The 25,419-nt window shown below is 41.7% G+C and overlaps 1 protein-coding gene across 2 annotated transcripts in view; it reads left to right on the forward strand.

Annotated features, from left to right (window-relative positions):
- The window catches only part of SCNN1B (sodium channel epithelial 1 subunit beta), a 128,968-nt gene that overhangs the window by 23,983 nt on the left and 79,566 nt on the right, over positions 1 to 25,419 (forward strand). Inside the window, exon 1 of one of the 2 annotated variants that reach the window (XM_075318126.1) lies at positions 11,207 to 11,540. The exons of the other annotated variant lie outside the window; for it this stretch is intronic. Coding sequence (XP_075174241.1) covers positions 11,520 to 11,540 — 21 coding nt within the window. The 5' untranslated portion in view covers positions 11,207 to 11,519. Of the gene's footprint in view, positions 1 to 11,206; positions 11,541 to 25,419 lie in introns of those variants that run through there. 2 annotated transcript variants of the gene reach the window in all.

The raw sequence follows: 25,419 nt of genomic DNA on the forward strand, positions 1-25,419 counted from the left end.
CCATTAATACCAGCTATAGCATATCTATACTACTCTGGTGAGGTGTTGTGATCCACACATACTGGTGGTTGTAGTATTTCCTTGCTTTGAGCAGTTGAGGTGTTAACCCTTGTTATACTTTTGTAGCTGCCTTACTCCCCTTGCTTTTCTCCTTTGTTTCTTACTGTCTGTTCCTGAGAGTTTGCAGTGTGCCTGAGTTTTGTTTTTTCCCTGTCTGTCTTTGGCCCCCTTCACACGTCTGTGAAAATCATGCACGTTTTTCAAGGACGTGTCAAAGGTGCGTTTTCCCCTCCGTGTGCCGTGTTTATGGCACTATGTGTGTTCTCCGTGTGCTATCCGTGATAACACACGGAGAACGAGAACTTTCACCTCACCTGTCCCTGGCGTCGCTGTCCCTGGTGCTGATCTTCGGTCTCCAGCCCTGCAGACTCCCTGCTGCTGCTGCTTCCGCCGCAGTGAAGTGAATATTAAATGAGCATAATGAGCGGCGGTCGGCAGCAAGTGACAGCAGCAGCAGAGACAGGAGGGCTGGAGAAGGTGAATAATGTTTTGTTATTTTTTTCTCTGACACGTGTGTTTCTCCGGCGCGTGTCACATGGGACCGCATCCACACTACATCCGTGTGGTACGGGTGTGGGCCGTGTGACACCCGTGCTGCCAGAGAAAAACGGACATGCATCCGTGTGGAGCACACGGGCTAACATCTGCTCCACACAGAGGCACGGGCCAATGGCTGCATACGTGCGTGCACATAAACCCATTGCTTTTAAGGGGTTTACGTGTGCCCGTGTCTCTGGACCTAGCACGAACCGGAGACACGTTGTGCGTGTTAAGGGGGCCTTTATCTGTGTTGCTATCATACTCCTGCCCCTTCCTTCCCCGGGGGGAAGAAACAGTTTAGTTCTGAACAGCAGAATAGTAATGCATGAGACTCCGGCATCTCCACCATCAGGGGTAAACTAGAGATTAGGCATAGCCTAGGGTCCCCTAGAGTGATGGATAGTATAGGAGCCCCCTGTCCCTCGCTATCCTGCAGTCACATTTCATTAGTGCAACCTGTACAGCCGCATAGGGGCCCAAGAGATAAGGGGACTATTACCACCTGCAAAGCAGCTTCTGTCAAAGATACATATATGGCTGCATTATGGTGATTTTCTGGCAAAGGGCCCATATACTGATTTTGCATAGGGACCCTCTCCTGTCTGTTATCTCTCCTGCGTCTGGGATCATCTTCTGGGGAAAAAGTTAAGTCTCAGCAACAACCTCTCTGAAAACAACAACTCATGAAGCTTTATTTCATCGAGAAGGCGCCAAAGAAGAATGAAGGACGACTCTGTCCAAGATTCCGCACAATTACTCAAGTTTTGGGGCAGTTTTCATTTTTTCAGAAGGTGTGAATCAAAGTTAAAGGGCCTCTTCATGAGTTGTGTATTAAATTAAATAAATAAATAAATATAAATATATGTATATATATATATATATATATAAATATATATATATATATATATATATTTTTTTTTAATTTATTTATTTATTATTTTTTTTTTAATATATATTGCTCTCCACTCTGGTGACCTACTGGATTTCATGGCTTTCCTGCAGTGATGGTGTTTCGATCAGACAGGAGACCTCTGCAGCACATCATGTTCCAACCATGCTGGCTGTTATTAATATTATTAATATTGTTGCTCTCAAATTTTATTTCTACACATTTACAGCACTGGTGCCCCTGAGTACAGACTTACTTCAAAGATATTTGTTTTGTTTTCTTCTTTCAATCATTGTAAGAATCTGCTATACTCAGCATTTGGAAAGAATATTGTGCAATGTGATCGTGTACACTCTGCTCCCTCTAGTGGATGCTACAGGTAAAAGTAGAAAGACAAGATTTGCAAGTAGAACTTGTTGGCTTTCCTACATTCATTTCACGTCAATTTTTTTTTTTACTTTTTTTCTAGTAAGGCTCAGTGTTCACAACTGCACACGGTGGCTCAGTGGTTAGCACTAGTCTTGAGGTCCTGGGTTCAAATCCAACCGAGGACAACATCTGCAAGGAGTTTGTATGTTCTCCCCGTGTTTGTGTGGGTGTCCTCTGGGTACTTCGGCTTCCTCCCACGCTCCAAAGACATAGTGATAGGGAAATTTAGCTTGTGAGCCCCAATTGCTGATGTATGTAAAGCGCTGCAGAATATGTTGGCGCTACATAAAGGTTATTATTAGGGATGATTGAATACTTCAAATATTCGGCTTCGCGAATATTTGCCGAATAGGTCGCCTCTATTCGACTATTCCCGAATATTCTATGTGCTATGTAAGTCTATGAGAAACCCGAATAACAACTATTCGGAACTATTCGGGCTTCCCATAGACTTACATTGCGCATCGAATATTCGCATAGTGGCGACCTATTCGTCGGATATTTGCGAAGCCGAATATTTGAGGTATTCGATCATCCCTAATTATTATTATTATTGTAATGTTGTTGTTGATATTCAATTTATGGGTTGACAATCAGTGGCCTAACTAGAGTTCGATGGGACCCAGTGCAAAATTCGGACTTGGGCCCCAATCCCCACAGTCCCTGCCCCGTCAGGGTAAAGGATAATTATGCTGACACTTTCCCTCTGCGCCCAGCTTTCCCATACTCCGATATTATATCGATATTATAATGCATCTCATAGCCCTTCATACATTATAATGCACCCCCATAGTTGCCATATATTATAATCATCCCCCCATAGTCCTTCATATCATATAATGCATCTCATAGTCCTTCAGATATTAAAATACACTCCCCAGAGTCCTCCACATATTGTAATATACTCCCCCATAGTCCTCCATATATTATTATACACTCCCCATAGTCCTCCATATATTATAATACACCGCCCATAGTCGTCCATATATTATAATGCATCTCCTTAGTCCTGCATATATTATAATGCACCTCCATAGTCCTCCATATATTATAATACACCCCCCCTTAGTCCTCCAAATATTATAATACACTCCCAATATTCCTGCATATATTATAAAGCACTCCCTATAGTCCTCCATATATTATAATGCACTCCCCATAGTCCTCCATATATTATAATGCACTCCCCATAGGCCTCCATATATTATAATACACTCCCCTTACTCCTCCTTATATTATAATACACTCCCCTTACTCCTCCTTTTATTATAATACACCCCCCTTAGTCCTCCATATATTATAATACACCTCCATATATTATAATGCACTCCCCATAGTCAACCATATATTATAATACACCCCCCCTTAGTCCTCCATGTATTATAATACACTCCCCATAGTCCTCCATATATTAGATTACACTCCCCATAGTCCTCCATATATTAGATTACACCCCCCCATAGTCCTCCATATGTTATAATACACCCCCCTTAGTCCTCCATATACTAGATTACACTCACCATAGTCCTCTATATATTATAATACAGCCCCCTTAGTCCTCCATATATTATAATACACTCCCCATAGTCCTATATGTATTATAATACACTCCCCATAGTCCTATATGTATTATAATACACTCCCCCATAGTCCTATATGTATTATAATACACTCCCCATAGTCCTATATGTATTATAACACACTCCCCATAGTCCTATATGTATTATAATACTCTCCCCATAGTCCTCCATGTATTATAATACACCCCCCGATAGTTCTCCATGTATTATAATTCACCTCCATAGTTCTCCATATATTATAATACACTCCCCATAGTCCTCATGTATTATAATACACCCCCCATAGTCCTCCATGTATTGTAATACACTCCCCCCATAGTTCTCCATATATTATAATACACCCCCATAGTCCTCCATGTATTATAATACACCCCCCATAGTCCTCCATGTATTGTAATACACTCCCCATAGTTCTCCATATATAAAATACACTCCCCATAGTCCTCCATATATTAGATAACACTCCCCATAGTCCTCTATATATTATAATACACCCCCCCATAGTCCTCCATATGTTATAATACACCTCCTTAGTCCTCCATATACTAGATTACACTCACCATATTTCTATATATTATAATACAGCCCCCTTAGTCCTCCATGTATTATAATACACCCCCCATAGTTCTCCATGTATTATAATGCACCTCCATAGTCCTCCATGTATTGTAATACACGCCCCATAGTTCTCCATATACAGTATTATCATGCACTCCCCATAGTCCTCCTTATATTATAATACACCCCCCTTAGTCCTCCATATATGAGAATACACTCCCTATAGTCATCTATATATTAGAATACACTCCCCATTGTCCTCCGTATATTATAATGCCCCACCCATGGACCTCCATATATTATAATACATTCCCCTTAGTCCTCCATATATTATAATACATTCCCCTTAGTCCTCCATATATTAGAATACACTCCCCATATTCCTCTATGTATTATAATACACCCCCCATAGTCCTCCATGTATTATAATGCATACAGTATTATGCACCCCCATATACCATTATGCAGCCCCCACTTAGTAGCATACAACCTTGATCTCGTTTAATGCACCCCCTTAGTCGTCTGGCCACCATGATTGAATAAATACTCACCTCTTGTTCCCCTGCTGCTCCGGTCTCCTCAGCGTGTCCATTGTTCTCCTGCTCTACACATCTCAGCACAGTGCACAGTGATGACGTCATCGCACTCTGCTGTGCTGACATGTCAGAGCGCACACACAGCGGGAGAATGAGGGAGGCAGCGCGCCGCTCACTCTCTCATCATTGCTTTCAACTGTATTGCCGATACAATTGAAAGTGCGATCCGCATGTGGGGGGGCCCGGTGCCAATGCTGGCACCGGTCCCCATAGCAGTCACGTGGCCTGTCGCCATTGGTGGTGCCCCACTAGCTGAGGTCCTCGGGCCCCCGAACCTACGGTCCGATCGCAATGATAACCCCTGCAACAGAGACCATTCCATCCCTGTTGACAATATAAAGAGGGTAATTCCATCCTAAAATGTCACTGGGGTATAGCATAACATTGTAGTTGGCAATAGGTAGAGGGTGGGGGATGGGGGGTACAATATCAGGGATCTTGAGAACAAGAGGGCTAAGGTCCTTTCAACTGATTCCATTTTCAACTGTACTATGTAGGATAGGAGAGAGAGAGAACAGGGCTATCTGATAAATAGTAGAGTGTTAGAGAGAAAAGTGATCCATAATAGAGAGGAGTGATATAACAGAAGGAGGGTTACAGAGAAGAGGCATGTATGATGGAAAAGAGAGATTATTAACAAGAGCAGTGGTGTACGATAGAGAGAGGGTTATCGATAGTAGAGATGTATGATAGAATAGAGAGGATAATAGAGAGCAGTGATATATGATAGAATAGAGAGGATAATAGAGAGCAGTGATATATGATAGAATAGAGGGAGGATTATAGAGAGCAGTGATGTATAATAGAATAGAGAGGATAATAGAGAGCAGTGATATATGATAGAATAGAGGGAGGATTATAGAGAGCAGTGATGTATGATAGAATAGAGAGAGGATTATAGAGAGCAGTGATGTATAATAGAATAGAGAGGATAATAGAGAGCAGTGATATATGATAGAATAGAGGGAGGATTATAGAGAGCAGTGATATATGATAGAATAGAGAGGGGATAATAGAGAGCAGTGATGTATGATAGAAGAGAGAGGATTATAGAGAGCAGTGATGTATGATAGAAGAGAGAGGATAATAGAGAGCAGTGATGTATGATAGAATAGGGATTATAGAGAGCAGTGATGTATGGTAGAAGAGAGAGGATTATAGAGAGCAGAGATGTATGATAGAATAGAGAGGATTATAGAGAGCAGTGATGTATGATAGAATAGAGAGGATTATAGAGAGCAGTGATGTATGATAGAATAGAGAGGACTTTAGAGAGCAGTGATGTATGATAGAAGAGAGAGGATTATAGAGAGCAGTGATGTATGATAGAAGAGAGAGGATTATAGAGAGCAGTGATGTATGATAGAAGAGAGAGGATTATAGAGAGCAGTGATGTATGATAGAAGAGAGAGGATAATAGAGAGCAGTGATGTATGATAGAAGAGAGAGGATAATAGAGAGCAGTGATGTATGATAGAAGAGAGAGGATAATAGAGAGCAGTGATGTATGATAGAAGAGAGAGGATTATAGAGAGCAGTGATGTATGATAGAAGAGTGAGGATTATAGAGAGCAGTGATGTATGATAGAAGAGAGAGGATTATAGAGAGCAGGGATGTATGATAGAAGAGAGAGGATAATAGAGAGCAGTGATGTATGATAGAAGAGAGAGGATAATAGAGAGCAGTGATGTATGATAGAAGAGAGAGGATAATAGAGAGCAGTGATGTATGATACAAGAGAGAGGATAATAGAGAGCAGTGATGTATGATAGAAGAGAGAGGATAATAGAGAGCAGTGATGTATGATAGAAGAAAGAGGATTATAGAGAGCAGTGATGTATGATAGAAGAGAGAGGATTATAGAGAGCAGTGATGTATGATAGAAGAGAGAGGATAATAAAGAGCAGTGATGTATGATAGAAGAGAGAGGATAATAGAGAGCAGTGATGTATGATAGAAGAGAGAGGATAATAGAGAGCAGTGATGTATGATAGAAGAGAGAGGATAATAGAGAGCAGTGATGTATGATAGAAGAGAGAAGATTATAGAGAGCAGTGATGTATGATAGAAGAGAGAGGATTATAGAGAGCAGTGATGTATGATAGAAGAGAGAGGATAATAGAGAGCAGTGATGTATGATAGAAGAGAGAGGATAATAGAGAGCAGTGATGTATGATAGAAGAGAGAGGATAATAGAGAGCAGTGATGTATGATACAAGAGAGAGGATAATAGAGAGCAGTGATGTATGATAGAAGAGAGAAGATTATAGAGAGCAGTGATGTATGATAGAAGAGAGAGGATTATAGAGAGCAGAGATGTATGATAGAATAGAGAGGATTATAGAGAGCAGTGATGTATGATAGAATAGAGAGGATTATAGAGAGCAGTGATGTATGATAGAATAGAGAGGACTTTAGAGAGCAGTGATGTATGATAGAAGAGAGGATTATAGAGAGCAGTGATGTATGATAGAAGAGAGAGGATTATAGAGAGCAGTGATGTATGATAGAATAGAGGGAGGATTATAGAGAGCAGTGATGTATGATAGAATAGGGATTATAGAGAGCAGTGATGTATGATAGAAGAGAGAGGATAATAGAGAGCAGTGATGTATGATAGAAGAGAGAGGATTGTAGAGAGCAGTGATGTATGATAGAAGAGAGAGGATTATAGAGAGCAGTGATGTATGATAGAAGAGAGGATTATAGAGAGCAGTGATGTATGATAGAAGAGAGAGGATAATAGAGAGCAGTGATGTATGATAGAAGAGAGAGGATAATAGAGAGCAGTGATGTATGATAGAATAGGGATTATAGAGAGCAGTGATGTATGATAGAAGAGAGAGGATTATAGAGAGCAGTGATGTATGATAGAAGAGAGAGGATTATAGAGAGCAGTGATGTATGATAGAATAGAGGGAGGATTATAGAGAGCAGTGATGTATGATAGAAGAGAGAGGATTATAGAGAGCAGTGATGTATGATAGAAGAGAGAGGATTATAGAGAGCAGTGATGTATGATAGAATAGAGGGAGGATTATAGAGAGCAGTGATGTATGATAGAAGAGAGAGGATTATAGAGAGCAGTGATGTATGATAGAAGAGAGAGGATTATAGAGAGCAGTGATGTATGATAGAAGAGAGAGGATAATAGAGAGCAGTGATGTATGATAGAAGAGAGAGGATAATAGAGAGCAGTGATGTATGATAGAAGAGAGAGGATAATAGAGAGCAGTGATGTATGATAGAAGAGAGAGGATTATAGAGAGCAGTGATGTATGATAGAAGAGTGAGGATTATAGAGAGCAGTGATGTATGATAGAAGAGAGAGGATTATAGAGAGCAGTGATGTATGATAGAAGAGAGAGGATAATAGAGAGCAGTGATGTATGATAGAAGAGAGAGGATAATAGAGAGCAGTGATGTATGATAGAAGAGAGAGGATAATAGAGAGCAGTGATGTATGATAGAAGAGAGAGGATAATAGAGAGCAGTGATGTATGATAGAAGAGAGAGGATAATAGAGAGCAGTGATGTATGATAGAAGAAAGAGGATTATAGAGAGCAGTGATGTATGATAGAAGAGAGAGGATAATAGAGAGCAGTGATGTATGATAGAAGAGAGAGGATAATAGAGAGCAGTGATGTATGATAGAAGAGAGAGGATAATAGAGAGCAGTGATGTATGATAGAAGAGAGAAGATTATAGAGAGCAGTGATGTATGATAGAAGAGAGAGGATAATAGAGAGCAGTGATGTATGATAGAAGAGAGAGGATAATAGAGAGCAGTGATGTATGATAGAATAGAGAGAGGTTTATAGAGAGCAGTGATGTATGATAGAAGAGAGAGGATAATAGAGAGCAGTGATGTATGATAGAAGAGAGAGGATAATAGAGAGCAGTGATGTATGATAGAATAGAGAGAGGATTATAGAGAGCAGTGATATATGATAGAATAGAGAGCATTATAGAGAGCAGTGATGTATAATAAAAGAGAGAGGATTATAGAGAGCAGTGATGTATGATAGAAGAGAGAGGATTATAGAGAGCAGTGATGTATGATAGAAGAGAGAGGATAATAGAGAGCAGTGATGTATGATAGAAGAGAGAGGATAATAGAGAGCAGTGATGTATGATAGAAGAGAGAGGATAATAGAGAGCAGTGATGTATGATAGAAGAGAGAGGATAATAGAGAGCAGTGATGTATGATAGAAGAGAGAGGATAATAGAGAGCAGTGATGTATGATAGAAGAGAGAGGATTATAGAGAGCAGTGATGTATGATAGAAGAGAGAGGATTATAGAGAGCAGTGATGTATGATAGAAGAGAGAGGATAATAGATAGCAGTGATGTATGATAGAAGAGAGAGGATAATAGAGAGCAGTGATGTATGATAGAAGAGAGAAGATTATAGAGAGCAGTGATGTATGATAGAAGAGGGAGGATAATAGAGAGCAGTGATGTATGATAGAAGAGAGAGGATAATAGAGAGCAGTGATGTATGATAGAATAGAGAGAGGATTATAGAGAGCAGTGATGTATGATAGAAGAGAGAGGATAATAGAGAGCAGTGATGTATGATAGAAGAGAGAGGATTATAGAGAGTAGTGATGTATGATAGAAGAGAGAGGATTATAGAGAGCAGTGATGTATGATAGAAGAGAGAGGATTATAGAGAGCAGTGATGTATGATAGAAGAGAGAGGATAATAGAGAGCAGTGATGTATGATAGAAGAGAGAGGATAATAGAGAGCAGTGATGTATGATAGAAGAGAGAGGATAATAGAGAGCAGTGATGTATGATAGAAGAGAGAGGATAATAGAGAGCAGTGATGTATGATAGAAGAGAGAGGATAATAGAGAGCAGTGATGTATGATAGAAGAGAGAGGATTATAGAGAGCAGTGATGTATGATAGAAGAGAGAGGATTATAGAGAGCAGTGATGTATGATAGAAGAGAGAGGATAATAGATAGCAGTGATGTATGATAGAAGAGAGAGGATAATAGAGAGCAGTGATGTATGATAGAAGAGAGAAGATTATAGAGAGCAGTGATGTATGATAGAAGAGGGAGGATAATAGAGAGCAGTGATGTATGATAGAAGAGAGAGGATAATAGAGAGCAGTGATGTATGATAGAATAGAGAGAGGATTATAGAGAGCAGTGATGTATGATAGAAGAGAGAGGATAATAGAGAGCAGTGATGTATGATAGAAGAGAGAGGATTATAGAGAGTAGTGATGTATGATAGAATAGAGAGAGGATTATAGAGAGCAGTGATGTATGATAAAAGAGAGAGGATTATAGAGAGCAGTGATGTATGATAGAATAGAGAGAGGATTATAGAGAGCAGTGATGTATGATAAAAGAGAGAGGATTATAGAGAGCAGTGATGTATGATAGAAGAGAGAGGATTATAGAGAGCAGTGATGTATGATAGAAGAGAGAGGATTATAGAGAGCAGTGATGTATGATAGAAGAGAGAGGATAATAGAGAGCAGTGATGTATGATAGAATAGAGAGAGGATTATAGAGAGCAGTGATGTATGATAGAATAGAGAGGATAATAGAGAGCAGTGATGTATGATAGAAGAGAGAGGATTATAGAGAGCAGTGATGTATGATAGAAGAGAGAGGATAATAGAGAGCAGTGATGTATGATAGAAGAGAGAGGATAATAGAGAGCAGTGATGTATGATAGAAGAGAGAGGATTATAGAGAGCAGTAATGTATGATAGAATAGAGAGAGTATAATAGAGAGCAGTTATGTATGATAGAAGAGAGAAGATTATAGAGAGTAGTGATGTATGATAGAATAGAGAGAGGATTATAGAGAGCAGTGATGTATGATAAAAGAGAGAGGATTATAGAGAGCAGTGATGTATGATAGAATAGAGAGAGGATTATAGAGAGCAGTGATGTATGATAAAAGAGAGAGGATTATAGAGAGCAGTGATGTATGATAGAAGAGAGAGGATTATAGAGAGCAGTGATGTATGATAGAAGAGAGAGGATTATAGAGAGCAGTGATGTATGATAGAATAGAGAGGATTATAGAGAGCAGTGATGTATGATAGAAGAGAGAGGATTATAGAGAGCAGTGATGTATGATAGAAGAGAGAGGATTATAGAGAGCAGTGATGTATGATAGAAGAGAGAGGATAATAGAGAGCAGTGATGTATGATAGAAGAGAGAGGATAATAGAGAGCAGTGATGTATGATAGAATAGAGAGAGGATTATAGAGAGCAGTGATGTATGATAGAATAGAGAGGATTATAGAGAGCAGTGATGTATGATAGAAGAGAGAGGATAATAGAGAGCAGTGATGTATGATAGAATAGAGAGAGGATTATAGAGAGCAGTGATGTATGATAGAATAGAGAGGATAATAGAGAGCAGTGATGTATGATAGAATAGAGAGGATCAGGGGGAGCGATATATAATAGAATAGACAGGTTATAGACAGCAGGTATAATGGTAGAATAGACCGGTATATAGAGAGCAGCGCTGTACTGGAGGCAGCAGAGCAGAGATTGCCGGCAGTAGGCGGCTCCCTGTATCCTGCCGGTGTCCCCAGTATTATTACAGGCAGGAAGCCGCCGGGACGCTCATCCCAACCTGCGGGACCGGGAGCCCTCCGCATCCAGCCCACCGCATCCAGCCCACCCTGCCGAGGAGAATCCGATCTATTAGAAACCAGCGCACCTGCTGCCACGTCCTTACTGCCTGTGCCCTGCGGAGCAGGCGCTGTGTGTATTACCTGTGCCCACCGGAGCTGGCGCTGTGCTGCACTATCCGCAGTGTTGGGCACTGGCACTAGCTGTACCCACCTGAGCTGGCGCTGGATCGCTCCTCCAGGAAATGATGGGGGGCTTCGCTCAGGTAAGCTGGATGTGTGGGCGATGTATGCAGTGCTTGGGCTGATGAAAGTGATTCTCCAATATTTTCAGACACTTCCATTATTTTCCTTTTACAAAATTCTACAGTATTATGTGTTATCAGGATCATGGAGTATGTTTATGCAAGAATAAGAATATGTGTGTACTTATACTATGCCGATTATGTGTGTGGATTTACTTATATATTATGTCATGTGCATAATGTTTCTATTTGATAAATACACATCATATAGCATACATATGTAATACGTACACTACAGTATATGTGTAGAAATGTATGAATTTGTGTATAAATAGTATCTATTACCTATGCAAGTGTGTGTGTGTGTGTGTAAATAGCTATGCAGACATATGCAGAGTCCAATTCAGTGTGTGTGTATGTATATATATATATATATATATATATATATATATATATATATATATATACATATACATATATGTTCTCTGTCATATATGCAAACACACAAGTGATACATATATACAGCTAGATAAATGGATAGATAGCTACATGGATTCTGCATATGTTTACACACACACACACACACACACACACACACACATACTGACATAGACAACAGATACTATTTATACACATATTCATACAGTTATACACATCTAGTGTAGTATGTATATATTACATATGTATACTACATGCTGTGCATATATCAAATAATACACAGATTATGCACATCATGTATAAATAAGTTCTAATACGTAATAATTATATATATATATATATATATATATATATATATATATATATATATAAAATGCTTGCATGCTATATATGGCAGTATATATATATATATATATTCATGTTTTTGATTTTGTCCCCAATTTACCATCATTTGCATATCATTAACATATGTATACATCCTTTGATTTCCATAATTCCATGACTCTCAGTTTTAAATATTAATATATATATATATATATGTATGTATATATATATATATATATATATATATATAGTTTCAAAAACTAAAGAGAACACTAAAATATCATTGTGTTGTTTGTGTTCCCTTTAGTCTTTTGAGCAGTATATATGTATATATATATATATATATATATATATATATATATATATATATATATATATATATATACATACATATATATATATATATATATATATATATATATATATACACACATTCAAAATTTATTTACTATTTACTTGTATCGAGTATGGGTGCCACAAGTAGAAATCCCCGCACTTACAGCCTTGGCTTCTATCAATCAGGTTACTAGTGAATGTCTCAGGAATGTTCTGCCGTGCTAAATGTACTTGGGCAAATCATCAAGATCCGCTGCTGGCAGCTCTTTTTGCAATTGTAGATAAATAAAGTCCCAGGTGGGCTCTATCAGAGACAAGTCCAGAGATGCTGCGCCCATGGTAGGATGTTTTGGTCATGCAGGCAAATCAAAGTAACATAAGGTCTGGTGTTGTCCTGTTGAAGAATGACTTCTGGGACAGTCTCACATCCCCTTGTGAAAGACTTTACATGTTGTTGTCAACATGTTGCCCATGATTAAGCCAGCATAGTACTGCAAAACGTACGTCGGGTTTCCACGGGAGCTTCTTCCAACCGCCTGCTCGTTCCTGCGCTGACACCTTGACCGGTAATATGCCTTACCGTTTTTCCCCTCTCCCGCTGGGACTTACAATTTAGCCATTGTGGCTGGTCTGATTCTAGGGAGGGTAAACTTTAAACGGTGTGGAGGTGGTGCATCTTTAGCGCAGGTCCAAGCTTACCCACTGTACCTCTTATTGTTGTCTTTTATATCTCAGGTCTTATTGTGTCACCATATATGCAGATTGTCTATTTATGTATTGTAGTAATGAAATTTGTTTTAACTATTTCATACCGATAAAGCCTTTTATATTTGTATCTTATAAAACTCCTTTCTTTTTGTGTTCTAATGTTGTTGTCAATGTTGTCTCTTGAGATCAAACTCCAGCTATCACTTAGTCCAAGTGAAAAGTAGGACTCATCATCACTGATGAGAATAGAACTCTATTCCAGCCTCCATTGCTTTCTTGCTTTGCACCATGATAGCCTTTGAGAGCGGTAAAGTCAGGTCAATGGACAACTGTAGATGGACATTTGGCTCATAGTCAAATGTAGTGCCAATGTCTTCTTATAGTTTGTGTAGACACTGTTTGATGCTATAGGCTTGGTATGTGACACTTTAGTACAGAATGGATCACTACACGCCATTCTTCATCTCTTAGAAAATCATATGGGCAATGCCAAGTAGAGGCCTTCAGAAGAGAATGTCACACAGGTCCACGTCCAGGAATCATGGTGTGGGACGGCCTAATGTATGATAGCTGGAACCCTCTAGCATTCATTCCAGGAACACCAACAGCTCAAGGTTACATCAATTTGGTAGTGGAACCAGTGGTGCAGCCATTTCTCCAAATTGACGTAAGAAACACAGTAGCACCACCAGGCTGCATGTTGGTGGTGCTACTGTGAGCAGCCAGCCTGCGTGGTCTAAACCTGGTATCATGGCCTGCAGTGTCTCCGGACATGTCTCCCATTGAGCATACCTAGGATATCACTGGTCAATAAGTGCAAAGGAATCTGCCAGCAGTGGATCTTGATGATTTGCGAAAGTGAATTCAGCGAGGACAGAACATTTTTAAGGCAAGCATTAATATGGTCATGGCTCTAAGTGTTGGCATCTTTGAAATTGTTGCAAAAAATGAAGTATTTCTCCCAGGAAATAATTGCAATTACACATGTTCTGGTATGCACGTGTTTATCTCCTAAAGGCCACTTTACACACAGAGATAAATCTGCGGCAGATCTGTGGTTGTAGTGAAATTGTGGACAATCAGTGCCAGGTTTGTGGCTGTGTACAAATGGAACAATATGTCCACAATTTCAGTGCAACCACAGATCTGCCAAAGATTTATCCCTGTGTGTAAAGTGGCCTTTAGAGGGTATTGGAACAACACAAAAAATTGAGGAAAAAAGGCAAATTTGTCATAATCTCACATAAAACCTGAAAAATGGGCTAGACAAAATTGTGGGTAAAACACTTTGTTTCATGCATGTGATGCTCATTCAAACTCACCTATGGCAAGTAACAGGTGTGGGCAATATGTCATCAAAGCACCCGACGTAATGGGGCTAACACCTGGTTCCACAACCAGTGTCTGCGGGTGACACCACTGCCTCTTCCTCTGTGGTACGTGCTTGCTAATTCCCTGTCCAGAATGCAGATGTGGAGGTCTTCTGCCCTGTACCTGTTGTTTCACATTAGCAAGCACCATCAGCAACCACGTCCGCTTCTTTGTCCCAGTGCAGCGTTCAGCTGTCATTACCCCATGCCTTGGAACGCAAACATAAATACTCAACCATCCACCCACAGGCCCAAAAAGGCTCAGTCCCTAGCCACCACTGTTTTTCCTGGTGTGCCATCCTCGCCTTACACCAGCACATGTCCAATACCATCACCCATGCCCTGACCAACGCAGTTACTGGGAAGGTGCACTTAAAGGGAACCTGTCATCAGAAATTTAGCTATAAAGCTAAAAGTTCCCCCCTCTGCAGCTCCTGGGCTGCATTCTAGGAAGCTTCCTATAGATTTTGTGTCACCTTTTATCCCAAAATAAACACTTTATAAACTGGTACCTTTTCGTATGTAAATTTCTTAATTTTCCATGTGGGCGGGCTGTCTGATGTACGTTGCTGTTCCTCCATCATATTGACGCCGCCCCCGAACGCTGAATTTGAAAGTTCAGGACACCGCCCCTGGGTGCCCGTGGTCCAGCGCATGCGCTGTTCCACTGTAGCGGTGCCGTGCACTGTGTGCACGTGCGACCGCTGTGACGCTTTGCGCGGGCACGAGGTTATGGGCGGCGCTGTTAGTGTCATCAGTAAGTGCCGCCCATAACCTCGTGACCTCGTGCTGAGCATGATGGGAAGGAGGGGACGTCCGGGCATCATTCCTCCAGCGCTTGCGCATAACGCTGGAGGAATAGGGGAAATTGCGGTCACGAGGTTATGGGCGGCACTTACTGATGACACTAACAGCGCCGCCCATAACCTCGTGCCCGCGCAAAGCGTCACAGCGGTCGCACGTGCACACAGTGCACGGCACCGCTACAGTGGAACAGCGCATGCGCTGGACCACGGGCACCCAGGGGCGGTGTCCTGAACTTTCAAATTCAGCGTTCGGGGGCGGCGTCAATATGATGGAGGAACAGCAACGTACATCAGACAGCCCGCCCACATGGAAAATTAAGAAATTTACATACGAAAAGGTACCAGTTTATAAAGTGTTTATTTTGGGATAAAAGGTGACACAAAATCTATAGGAAGCTTCCTAGAATGCAGCCCAGGAGCTGCAGAGGGGGGAACTTTTAGCTTTATAGCTAAATTTCTGATGACAGGTTCCCTTTAATGACCAACACATGGACAAGTGCTTGTGGCCAGGGATGCTACATTTCCCTGATGGCACAGTGGTTGAACCTTTTGGAAGCTGGGACTGAGTTGGATCCTGGGATGGCACATGTGCTATCAATGCCGAGGATTTTTTGGCCCTAGTTCCATCAGGGTTTCCTCAACCTCCTATACCAGTTCACATTCTCCCACTCATTGTCATCTTGGACCAAGTTTTCCATATCAGCCGCAAGCTCACTATTCACAAATAAATAGGAAACTTTGCATGTGGACCAGGTGGAGATGGAGGAAGAAAGTATTTTGGGTGATACTACCCAACCCAGCCTCATCTCATCTTCTCAGCGCAGACTGGGTGATAATGAGGAAGAGGAGGCTGAGGAGGAACATGAGATGGTTGTCTGCGCTACACAGGGTATTACCCACAGCAGCTTCATCCCGTCTATTCAGCGTGGATGGGTTGAAAAGGAGGAGGAGGAGATGGAGAGTTGTCCTCCTGGAAGTCTGGCACACATGGCTGACTTTATGTCCCGTTGCCTTTCCTGAAACCCTAGCGTTATACACATTTTGGCCAACACTGATTAGTGGTTATTCACTCTTCTTAACCCATGCTAGAAGAACTTTCGACCTCTCCTTCCTATGTCATAGAGGTCTAGTAAAATGTTGCAATACCAGAAGGACTTAGTAGATGAACAATTAGTACAAAAATTCCCATCTCACAACACTAGTGGCAGAGGTCATAGTTCCTTAGGCAATCAAGTAAGAGAGACGAGAGAGACACACATCGGCTCCAACAAAGGAAGGAGAGCACTTTCAAAGGTCTGGGACAGTTTCATTAGACCCTCCCAGTGTTCAGGCTCTGATATGCAGAGTAGTCTGACAAGGAGGGAAATGTTTTGGAAGATAGTGAAGGAATACCGAATTGACCATACCAGCATGCTCCTTGATTCCTCTGTGCCAAAAAAACTATTGGGTATCCAAGCTGGACATATGGCATGAACTGTTCCTCTACTCCTTGAAGGTGCTGGCCTGTCGTGCTACTAGCATTTTGTTAGAGCAAGTTTTTTGTGCTGCCGGGGGCCTAATAACTGATAGGCATATCCACCTTTCAACTGAATATGCTGACAGGCTGACTCTTCTCAAAATGAACAAGGCCTGGATTGGCTCACACTTCTCAACCCCACCGGATGACAGTAGCTGAACCTAAAGCCAATTCAAATGTTCCTTTTTTCTGGTGTATTCCCATGCATCCTTTCCCACCCAAAAAAGCATAAACAGTTCATCGTTTATTCTTTTTTGTGTCCTCCTATTCCTCCACCATATCAATTGGGTCAGCATGCGGCCCTCTCTCCAAATTTTTAGAGGGTCAGCAGGTGGCCCTTGCTCTAAAGTTTTAGAGGGTCATCAGGTGGACCTTGCCCCAAAATATTAAGAGGGTGAACAAGCGTCCCTTACTCAAAATTTTTAGAGGGTCATCAGCGGCCCTTGTCCCAAATTTTAAGATGGTAAACAGGCGGGCCTCACTTATAATTTTTAGCGTGCCTTCAGGTGATCCTTGCTTTTATTTTTTCCAGGGTGTGTATGATGACTTCCTTCATAATTTTTTCAGGATGTGCACAAGGCCTACCTCTACAATTCTCTTACGTATATAGATGCATAACCTCCCCATGGATAAATGTTTTTCATCCCTTGCACTTAGTGCATAGACGTTACCAGTCTAGGAGTCCCACTCCTTAAAAATAGGAAAATAGTGTTTTCTGAGGCCCTCTATGTGTCTTCCAGGGTTTATTGCAGTCCCTCTTTCTAATTATTGGCAGCCCTTGTACTTAGTGCATAGGCATTATGTGTCTAGGCATCCCACTACCTAACAATTTTAGCAGAATGTGTATGAGGCCCTGCCTTATGTCTAACACAGTGTGTATCAGAGTCCCTATTTCTTCTAATTTTTGGCAGTTCTTGGATTGTCCGCATAGTCTTTGTGAGTTTCCTTCATAAATTAACCCCTTAACGACCGTAGGCAGTAAATATTACGTTCTAGCGGTCAGAGTGTTACTGCCCGTGGTCTGTCGCCGGCAGCATGCCGCGATCGGCGCACATCTCAGCTGATTTTCACAGCTGAGATGTGTGCCTGCTAGGCACAAGCAAAATCGTTAGCTGCTGGTGCCGTTTAACTCCTTAAATGGCGCTGTCAATATATGACAGCGCCATTATAACGGCATCGGCGGTTAACACTTACTTACCGGCAGTCACGTGAGGTGATCACGTGACTTCGGGGGTTGTCATGGTCATGTCATGTGATGACTCCTGTAGCTCACATGAATTACTTTCGGAGCCGAGTGAGGCAGAAAATTAGCATATCTGTTGTTTACAGCTGTATAGCTGTGATCAGCAGATATGGCAGAGCGATCGGATTGTTGATCCATATAGCCCCCTAGGGGGACTCGTAAAATAAAAAAAAGTAAAAGAAAAAGTTTTAAAAAAATAATAAATGTTCAAATCACCCCCTTTTGCCCCATTTAAAATTAAAGGATTAAAAAAATAAAAAAAGTATACACACATTTGGTATTGCCGCGGTCAGAAACGCCCGATCTATCAGAATATAAAATCAATTAATCTGATCAGTAAACGGTGTAGAGGCAAAAAAATTCCAAATGCCAAAATTAAGTTTTTTGGTCGCCACAAATTTTGCACAAAATGCAATAATAGGCGATAAAAAAATAGCATCTGCACAAAAATGGTACTGTTAAAAACGTCAGCGCGAGACACAAAAAATAAACCATCACTGAGGCATAGATCCCGAAAAATGAGAATGCTATGGGTCACGGAATATGGCGTAAATCGTGTGCCACTTTTTTCGGACAAACCTCCGATTTTTTTCAACCCCTTATATAAGAGTAAACCTATACATGTTTGGTGACTACAAACTCGCACTGACCTGAGGCATCACAACCACTTATCAGTTTTACCAAATAGTGAACACAGTGAATAAAATGTCTCAAAAACAATAGTGCTATCATACTTTTTTTGCATATTTTTTCTGCAAGAAAATTCGGAAGAAGAATGGCGAAAAAAAACCGGAAAGCGAAAAATCATCCGGTCGTGAAGGGGTTAAACAGGAGGATGTATCTGACCATGTCACACACACCGCATGCCCAGATAAGGTAGTAAAATGATAAAATTACATTTACCGGTGACGTAAAAGTGGAGAAATACTGTGACAACATTGCTCAGAGTAGCGACCTGGGAGTCAGATGTGTCCAGGCGTCTTCCCTATGCTGTTTCCATCCATTTCAGCGATTTTCCTGCTGCCCCCCAGACCTCCTGTTAGGCCTGTTTGACACGTCAGTGAAAAACACAGATGTTTTTTACTGATGTGTAAAAAATGCATGTGTCCCTCCATGTGCCGTGATTCACAGCACACGTGGGTTGTCCATGTGCAATCCGTGATACGTGATACGTACTTCATGATTGCACATGGACTTATACTCACCTGTCCCTGCTCCTGCTATCCGTGGTGCTGAACTCTCCGACTCTGCTGTGTTTCCGGTCGGCGCTGACCTCCGCTGCATCTACTTCTGGGTCGGCGGTGCCTGCTTACATGAATATGCATGTGAATAAGCAGCCGGCTCTGAAGCAGAGGCAGCTGAGACCGGAGACAGTGTTGCTGGAGACGGGTAAGTTTAAAATGTTTTTTATTTTCAATGTCTGTGTTTTTTTGGTACGTGTATCACGGATCACACCATAGTGTCATCCGTGGGACATCAGTGATACCAGAAAAAAGCGGACATGTCTCTGTGCGTCAATCACGGACACAAGTATATGCCACACGGAGACACGGTCAGTGAAAAATCACTGATGTGTGTGCAGACCCATTGATTATAATGGGTCTGCGTATATCAGTGATTCTGATACGTATAAAAACAAGCACATACGTACCAGAATCACTGACGTCTGAAACAGGCCTTAGGGTCTGCCAGAAAATGCTCGAGTTTCCCATTCACTTCCATTATACTTGGTACTGGAGCCTGTCCGAGCGTCTGACCTGCTTGATTCCAATACCGAGCACTTGAGCATTTTAGTGCTCGCTCATCACTAATTGTGATGATTTGAAAAAATTGTTTCCATTTATTCTTAATTTGCATATCATTAACATGTCTATCCTTCTTGTAATTTCCATAAGTCTATGACTTTTCCTTCTTGGTGCTGTCAATAACAGTGTGAATAATACAAATAATTGGAGCTTGTATTATGTCACAATAATATATGTACAAAATTCTGTTCTTAAAAGGGAACTCAACCAGACAAAGAACTTTTTTGACAGTTCAATTTTGAGTTTTAAGTGTTCAAACACAGCACACTGATGAAAAAACTTGTACATTTTTAATGTGTTGCTGTTAAATTTAATGTTTCGGCTTCACTCGATCCTTGTTCACAGTCACTACAAAAGAAAACAATGTATAAGTAAAGGCCAAAGAAATATGGTCACAGTATACAAACCTCCATAATGGAAGATTCAAGAAGATTTTACGGTATATTATTTACATCATATACCTCCAGAGAGCATAAAAAGATCCCTTAAAGGGAACCTATCACCATATTTGTCCCCTATAAGCCACTACCAGTGAGCTCTTATATACAGCATTACAGAATACTGTATAAAAGAGCCCAGGCCGCTGTGTAGAACGTAAAAAACACCTTTTTTATAGTCACCTAGGGGGGCAGTCTGATCCGATGGGTGTCACTACTCACGGACCGGCACCTCCTCCATTTTGGGCCATTGCCGTCCTCCTTCTCAGCCCCATGTGGATGACGTGTCTTCCGTCATCCACACAGAGGCCTCCATTGCGGTTCTACATATGCGCACTTAGATCTGCCCGGCTGAGAGCAGAACAAAGTATTGTAGTGCGCATGCGCGGCATTCTTTGACCTTTCCTCGCACCTATGCATTACAGAACTTTGCTCTGCGCACAGCAGGGAAGATCAAAGTGAACAGGAATGCAATGGAGGCCTCTGTGTGGATGACATAGTATGTGTCATCCGCATGGGTTGGGCAGGAGGACGGCGACTGCACAGGATAGAGGTGCTGGACCGAGAGCAGCGACACCCATCGGACCGGACTGCCCCCTAGGTGATTATTACAAAGGTGCTTTTTATGCTATACAGAGTGGCCTGGGCTCTTATATACATATTATTTCAGAATACTGTATATAACAGCTCAGTGGTGGTGGCCTCAGCTCATAAAGGACAAATCTGGTGACGGGTTCCCTTTAAAAGGGAATATTTTGTATGATAGATACATGAATGATATATTGTATGATAGATACATAAATAAAATACATACTTATGGTAAGTGACAGATGCTCTATAACCACTTGATTGCATGGTATGCCAATCCACCAAGATACTACCCACATATTGCATTTAGAAGCCATTAGTGATTATCTTATAGTCCGTTGTAATAAATGTGCAGCATTTAGTTTAGGATCTCTTAGGCTCTGTGTTGACCATTGTGCCACATTATATCACCCAATGGTCATCACTCACTGTCATTATGTAGCTTAAGTCACAGTTTCTTTGACTTTCCCTTATACTAAACATATTGTTCTGTCCTTGAAGAGAACACAGGGTTTCGTGATTGCTGCATTACTGGTGAACATTCTTTAGGAAAATTACAGAAAGTAAAAAACAACTAGAATCGCGTTCTCAGATATGTATCACGGTGATGGTCTGACATTCCAGGGTCGGACATGTAGCACCCCTGAACACCTCAGGGTGCTACAAGGTTCTGCATCCCCACCAGGATGCATGGCCTACCCCCTTAGGGACCCAGAACCCCAGGGCCGGGGCCAACAAAAACCCAGGTAATCCCAGTTTTCCACAATAATCCCCCATACAATGGTACTTAGCTAGGGTGGGACCATGGATAGCCGCCTAGAGGTGGAGTCACTCCAGTCCACTAGTTGACTAAGTGGGAGGGGCAGACTGTGGAGAGTAGTCAGTTCATACTTGACAGTGGGAGTATAAAGGTGTGACTGAGCAACTTCCTGACTCGGGTTGATGGTGACCTGGTACCCAGTAGAGGTGGTTGCCGGTGGAGTACTCCCGGAACTACGCAGTATGCACCAACAAGGTACAGGACCCTAGTACAGGAAAGAGCTTCAAGCCGACCTGTTAACACCTGCACAGCAAAGGGGATTATCAAGGACCTCGCTGACCCTAAAGAATCCGAACGCTCAGTAGCAAAGAGAGAGCTGGGGACAGGACTAGAGACTCCAACCCCACAGGGTTCATTCTACTGTCAGGAGAGGACAGAGATGGACAAACCACAAACCGGGGACCCCCAGTGTTCAATACCACGGGAACCCACTTACCAGAGACAGGTGCAGGGGAAGAAGGTACCAGAGAACCAGACTGGAACTGAGACGAAGGGGACCTGGAGGCGAAACCAGCCAGCCTCGGGCCACCAGTTAACACCCGAAAAGTGAGTAAACCAGTTGCACTAAATACTTGTCTGGACTCCTTCCGACGCCCACCGCACCATACACCCGCTGGGGCAATACCGTACATGCGGAGGGACTGCCATACTAGCTGCTAGTACCAGCAGCCCCAGTAGAGACATTCTGCAGCGGCGGCTCCCTACACTTAGCTGCAACACCGCAAGTGGCGTCACGGATAACTTCACAAAACTATTCACAAATCCCCTGTAAATATCCCCATTACAAAAAGGGCCCAGGGCATGGAACCAGGTAATGGCCAACATCGTGACATTCCCAATAGAGGCACTGCCCGGAACCAAGTACCCCATATCCCTGGGTGCTACAGACATATAGCCGGTGTAGCTGCTCCGGGACCCAAAGGGAGTAGAGGTCCTCACAACTATAAACGGGCCATGAACTGTAATAATACTATAAATGGTTGCGTCCGACTGGTTCACCAGGAAGCTTGTGAATCCCAATGGTTCCCAGAACCAGAAAGAGTCTCTTCCTATTGAAAAGCTCTCTTGTGGCTCTGCCATAACCTTGGCTCTCCCCAGCTAAGTGAGAGCGCGGGGGAGGAGATGGCCGGGACTCACCGCTCAGTAGAGGATGGAGGTCTCCACATCTACAGCCAATGATGAGCCTACAGAAGAGGAGAAGAGAGCTGAGTGGACAGCAGAAAGATGGAGGTAGTACAGCTCCACATCCACAGCAGCAGAGGAAGTGCAAGACACAAACTCCATGAGGTCATCAGCAACTTATGAAGAAACAAATGAATAATAATCCTAAACACACATCAAAATCCACCATAGATAACCTCAAAAAGCGCAAGCTAAAGGTTTTACAATGGCCCTCACAGTCCCCTGATCCAAACATCATTGAAGATCTGTGGCTAGACCTCAAAAAAGCAGTGCATCCAAGACGAGCCAAGAATTTAACAGAACTGGAAGAGTTTTCCAAGTAAGAGCAGAGCTTGGAAGAAGAGCCAGGAATCTCACAGAACTGGAAGACTTTTCTAAGGAGGAGCAGTGCATGCAAGACGAGCCAGGAATCTCACAGAACTGGAAGACTTTTCTAAGGAGGAGCAGTGCATGCAAGACGAGCCAGGAATCTCACAGAAGTGGAAGACGTTTCCAAGGAAGAATGGATGAAAATCACTCAAACAAGTATTGATAGACTCCTGGCTGCTACAAAAACGTTTACAAGCTGTGATACTTGCCAAACGGGGTGCTACGGGGTATTAACCATTTAGGGTGCCCAAACTTTTGCATCAGTCTATTTTCCTTTTTTGTTAACTTTAAAATGTTAAAGATGAAAATACATACACTACAGTTCAAAGGTTTAGGGTCACTTAGAAATTTTCTTTATTTTTTAAAGAAAAGCACAATTATTTTCAACGAAGGTAACATTAAATTAAACAAATACCCTCTATACATTGTTAATGTGGTAAATGACTCTTCTAGCTGCAATCGTCTGGTTTTGAATGCAATATCTACATAGGGGTATAGAGGCTACTCCAGCCAGACGCTTGTCAGCTGCAACAAAACAACACTAAAGCTTCTACAGAGCCAGGCTCCTTCAAAGTGGTTGGTTATAGAATGAGCTGAGATTAACAGCTATAAGTCAATCTCAGCAGGACAGTAAAGAAACCTTAACCCCTTCAGCACCATACATTTGTATCACACAGATCTTTTTCCAACATACTCCATCTGCATAAGTATGTAATTGAAAAGGGCCATATTGATCACCATTATACCGTGTGACTTCATCTTTATTACAGGTGACTGGAATAAGATGAATTTGAGTTGATTCTTATCGTCGGGACGTAATTGCCTCAAAACTCCTGCACTTTGTGTAAATGTTATGACAACATAACTTTGCTACTGCAGTTTGTGGGAAATGTTCAGTAAATGGTCGTATTCTCTTATCTTCTAGTTTTGTCAACAGATTGCGCGACTTGTATTTTTACAGTTTATTGCCTTCGGAGTGTCAGGTTTTCTTTGTCGTCCGACAACTTTCTGTCCTTTAATTCCTTCTAGAAAATCAAGAATGATGGGTTTGTGCAGGACACAGGTCATGGTTTGGTCTAAGTGCAATAATATAATGTTTATGAGGAAGGGTAGAATTCTGAGAATTCGTTGTTACCTGGGGGATGTCGTAAGAACATTGTGAAATGGATAAAACCGACAAACTGGCATCACATCAAAGGCAGAGTAAGGCAGAAACTGCCACTTCATAGACCATTATAGGAGCCCTGAAAAGGTCCAGAAGGCATGATGTCCAAATCACCTCCAGGGCAGGAGAAATAGGCAACCTCTATTAGCTGAAAAAGGAGGTCCTCTATCCTGTAATACCATAAAATACTTACTGAAATTAACAGATATTCATTTACTTCTTTGGGTGTCCTCATGACTACCTACCATAGACTAGAGATTTATCCAAATTAAGGCAACCTCTAAAATTGAGGTCAACTGAGGTTTAAACCGGTATGCGAATTCTATATTAATAATACAGTACTGTAGTAGTTGACTTTTAAGCATAAATCTTACTTGGGGTTAATTGTATTGGAAATCAATTGGGTAAAAACCATTGCGTTGAGGGATGTCTCATCACAATATTTGGTCTTTCCTCTAACGACTGTCACTTTGATCTTGTAGATGATGGGATTATCATTAGTGATGGTTGTAACTATTCGTGTTTGGATTATTCGTAACGAATCCCAAAGTACTATTCCGGCACTCGTAACGAATAGTTGTTGGGCGGATCTGGACTGTAAAAGTCCGGATCCACACGTTTTCAAATATACCTGAGTGCCGGGTCCAGGCACTCTGGTATGCTGGATACAGATCCGGCATCTCGGGAAATAAAGAAAATATGAATGAAGGAAGCTCTTCATACTTACTGAAGCTCCGGCACGGCTGTAACTGCTCCCACGGCCACTCATTCACTTCCTGAGCTGCTCATTATC

This window comes from Anomaloglossus baeobatrachus, chromosome 7 (genome assembly GCF_048569485.1).
Source record: "Anomaloglossus baeobatrachus isolate aAnoBae1 chromosome 7, aAnoBae1.hap1, whole genome shotgun sequence".
Lineage (NCBI taxonomy): Eukaryota > Metazoa > Chordata > Amphibia > Anura > Aromobatidae > Anomaloglossus > Anomaloglossus baeobatrachus.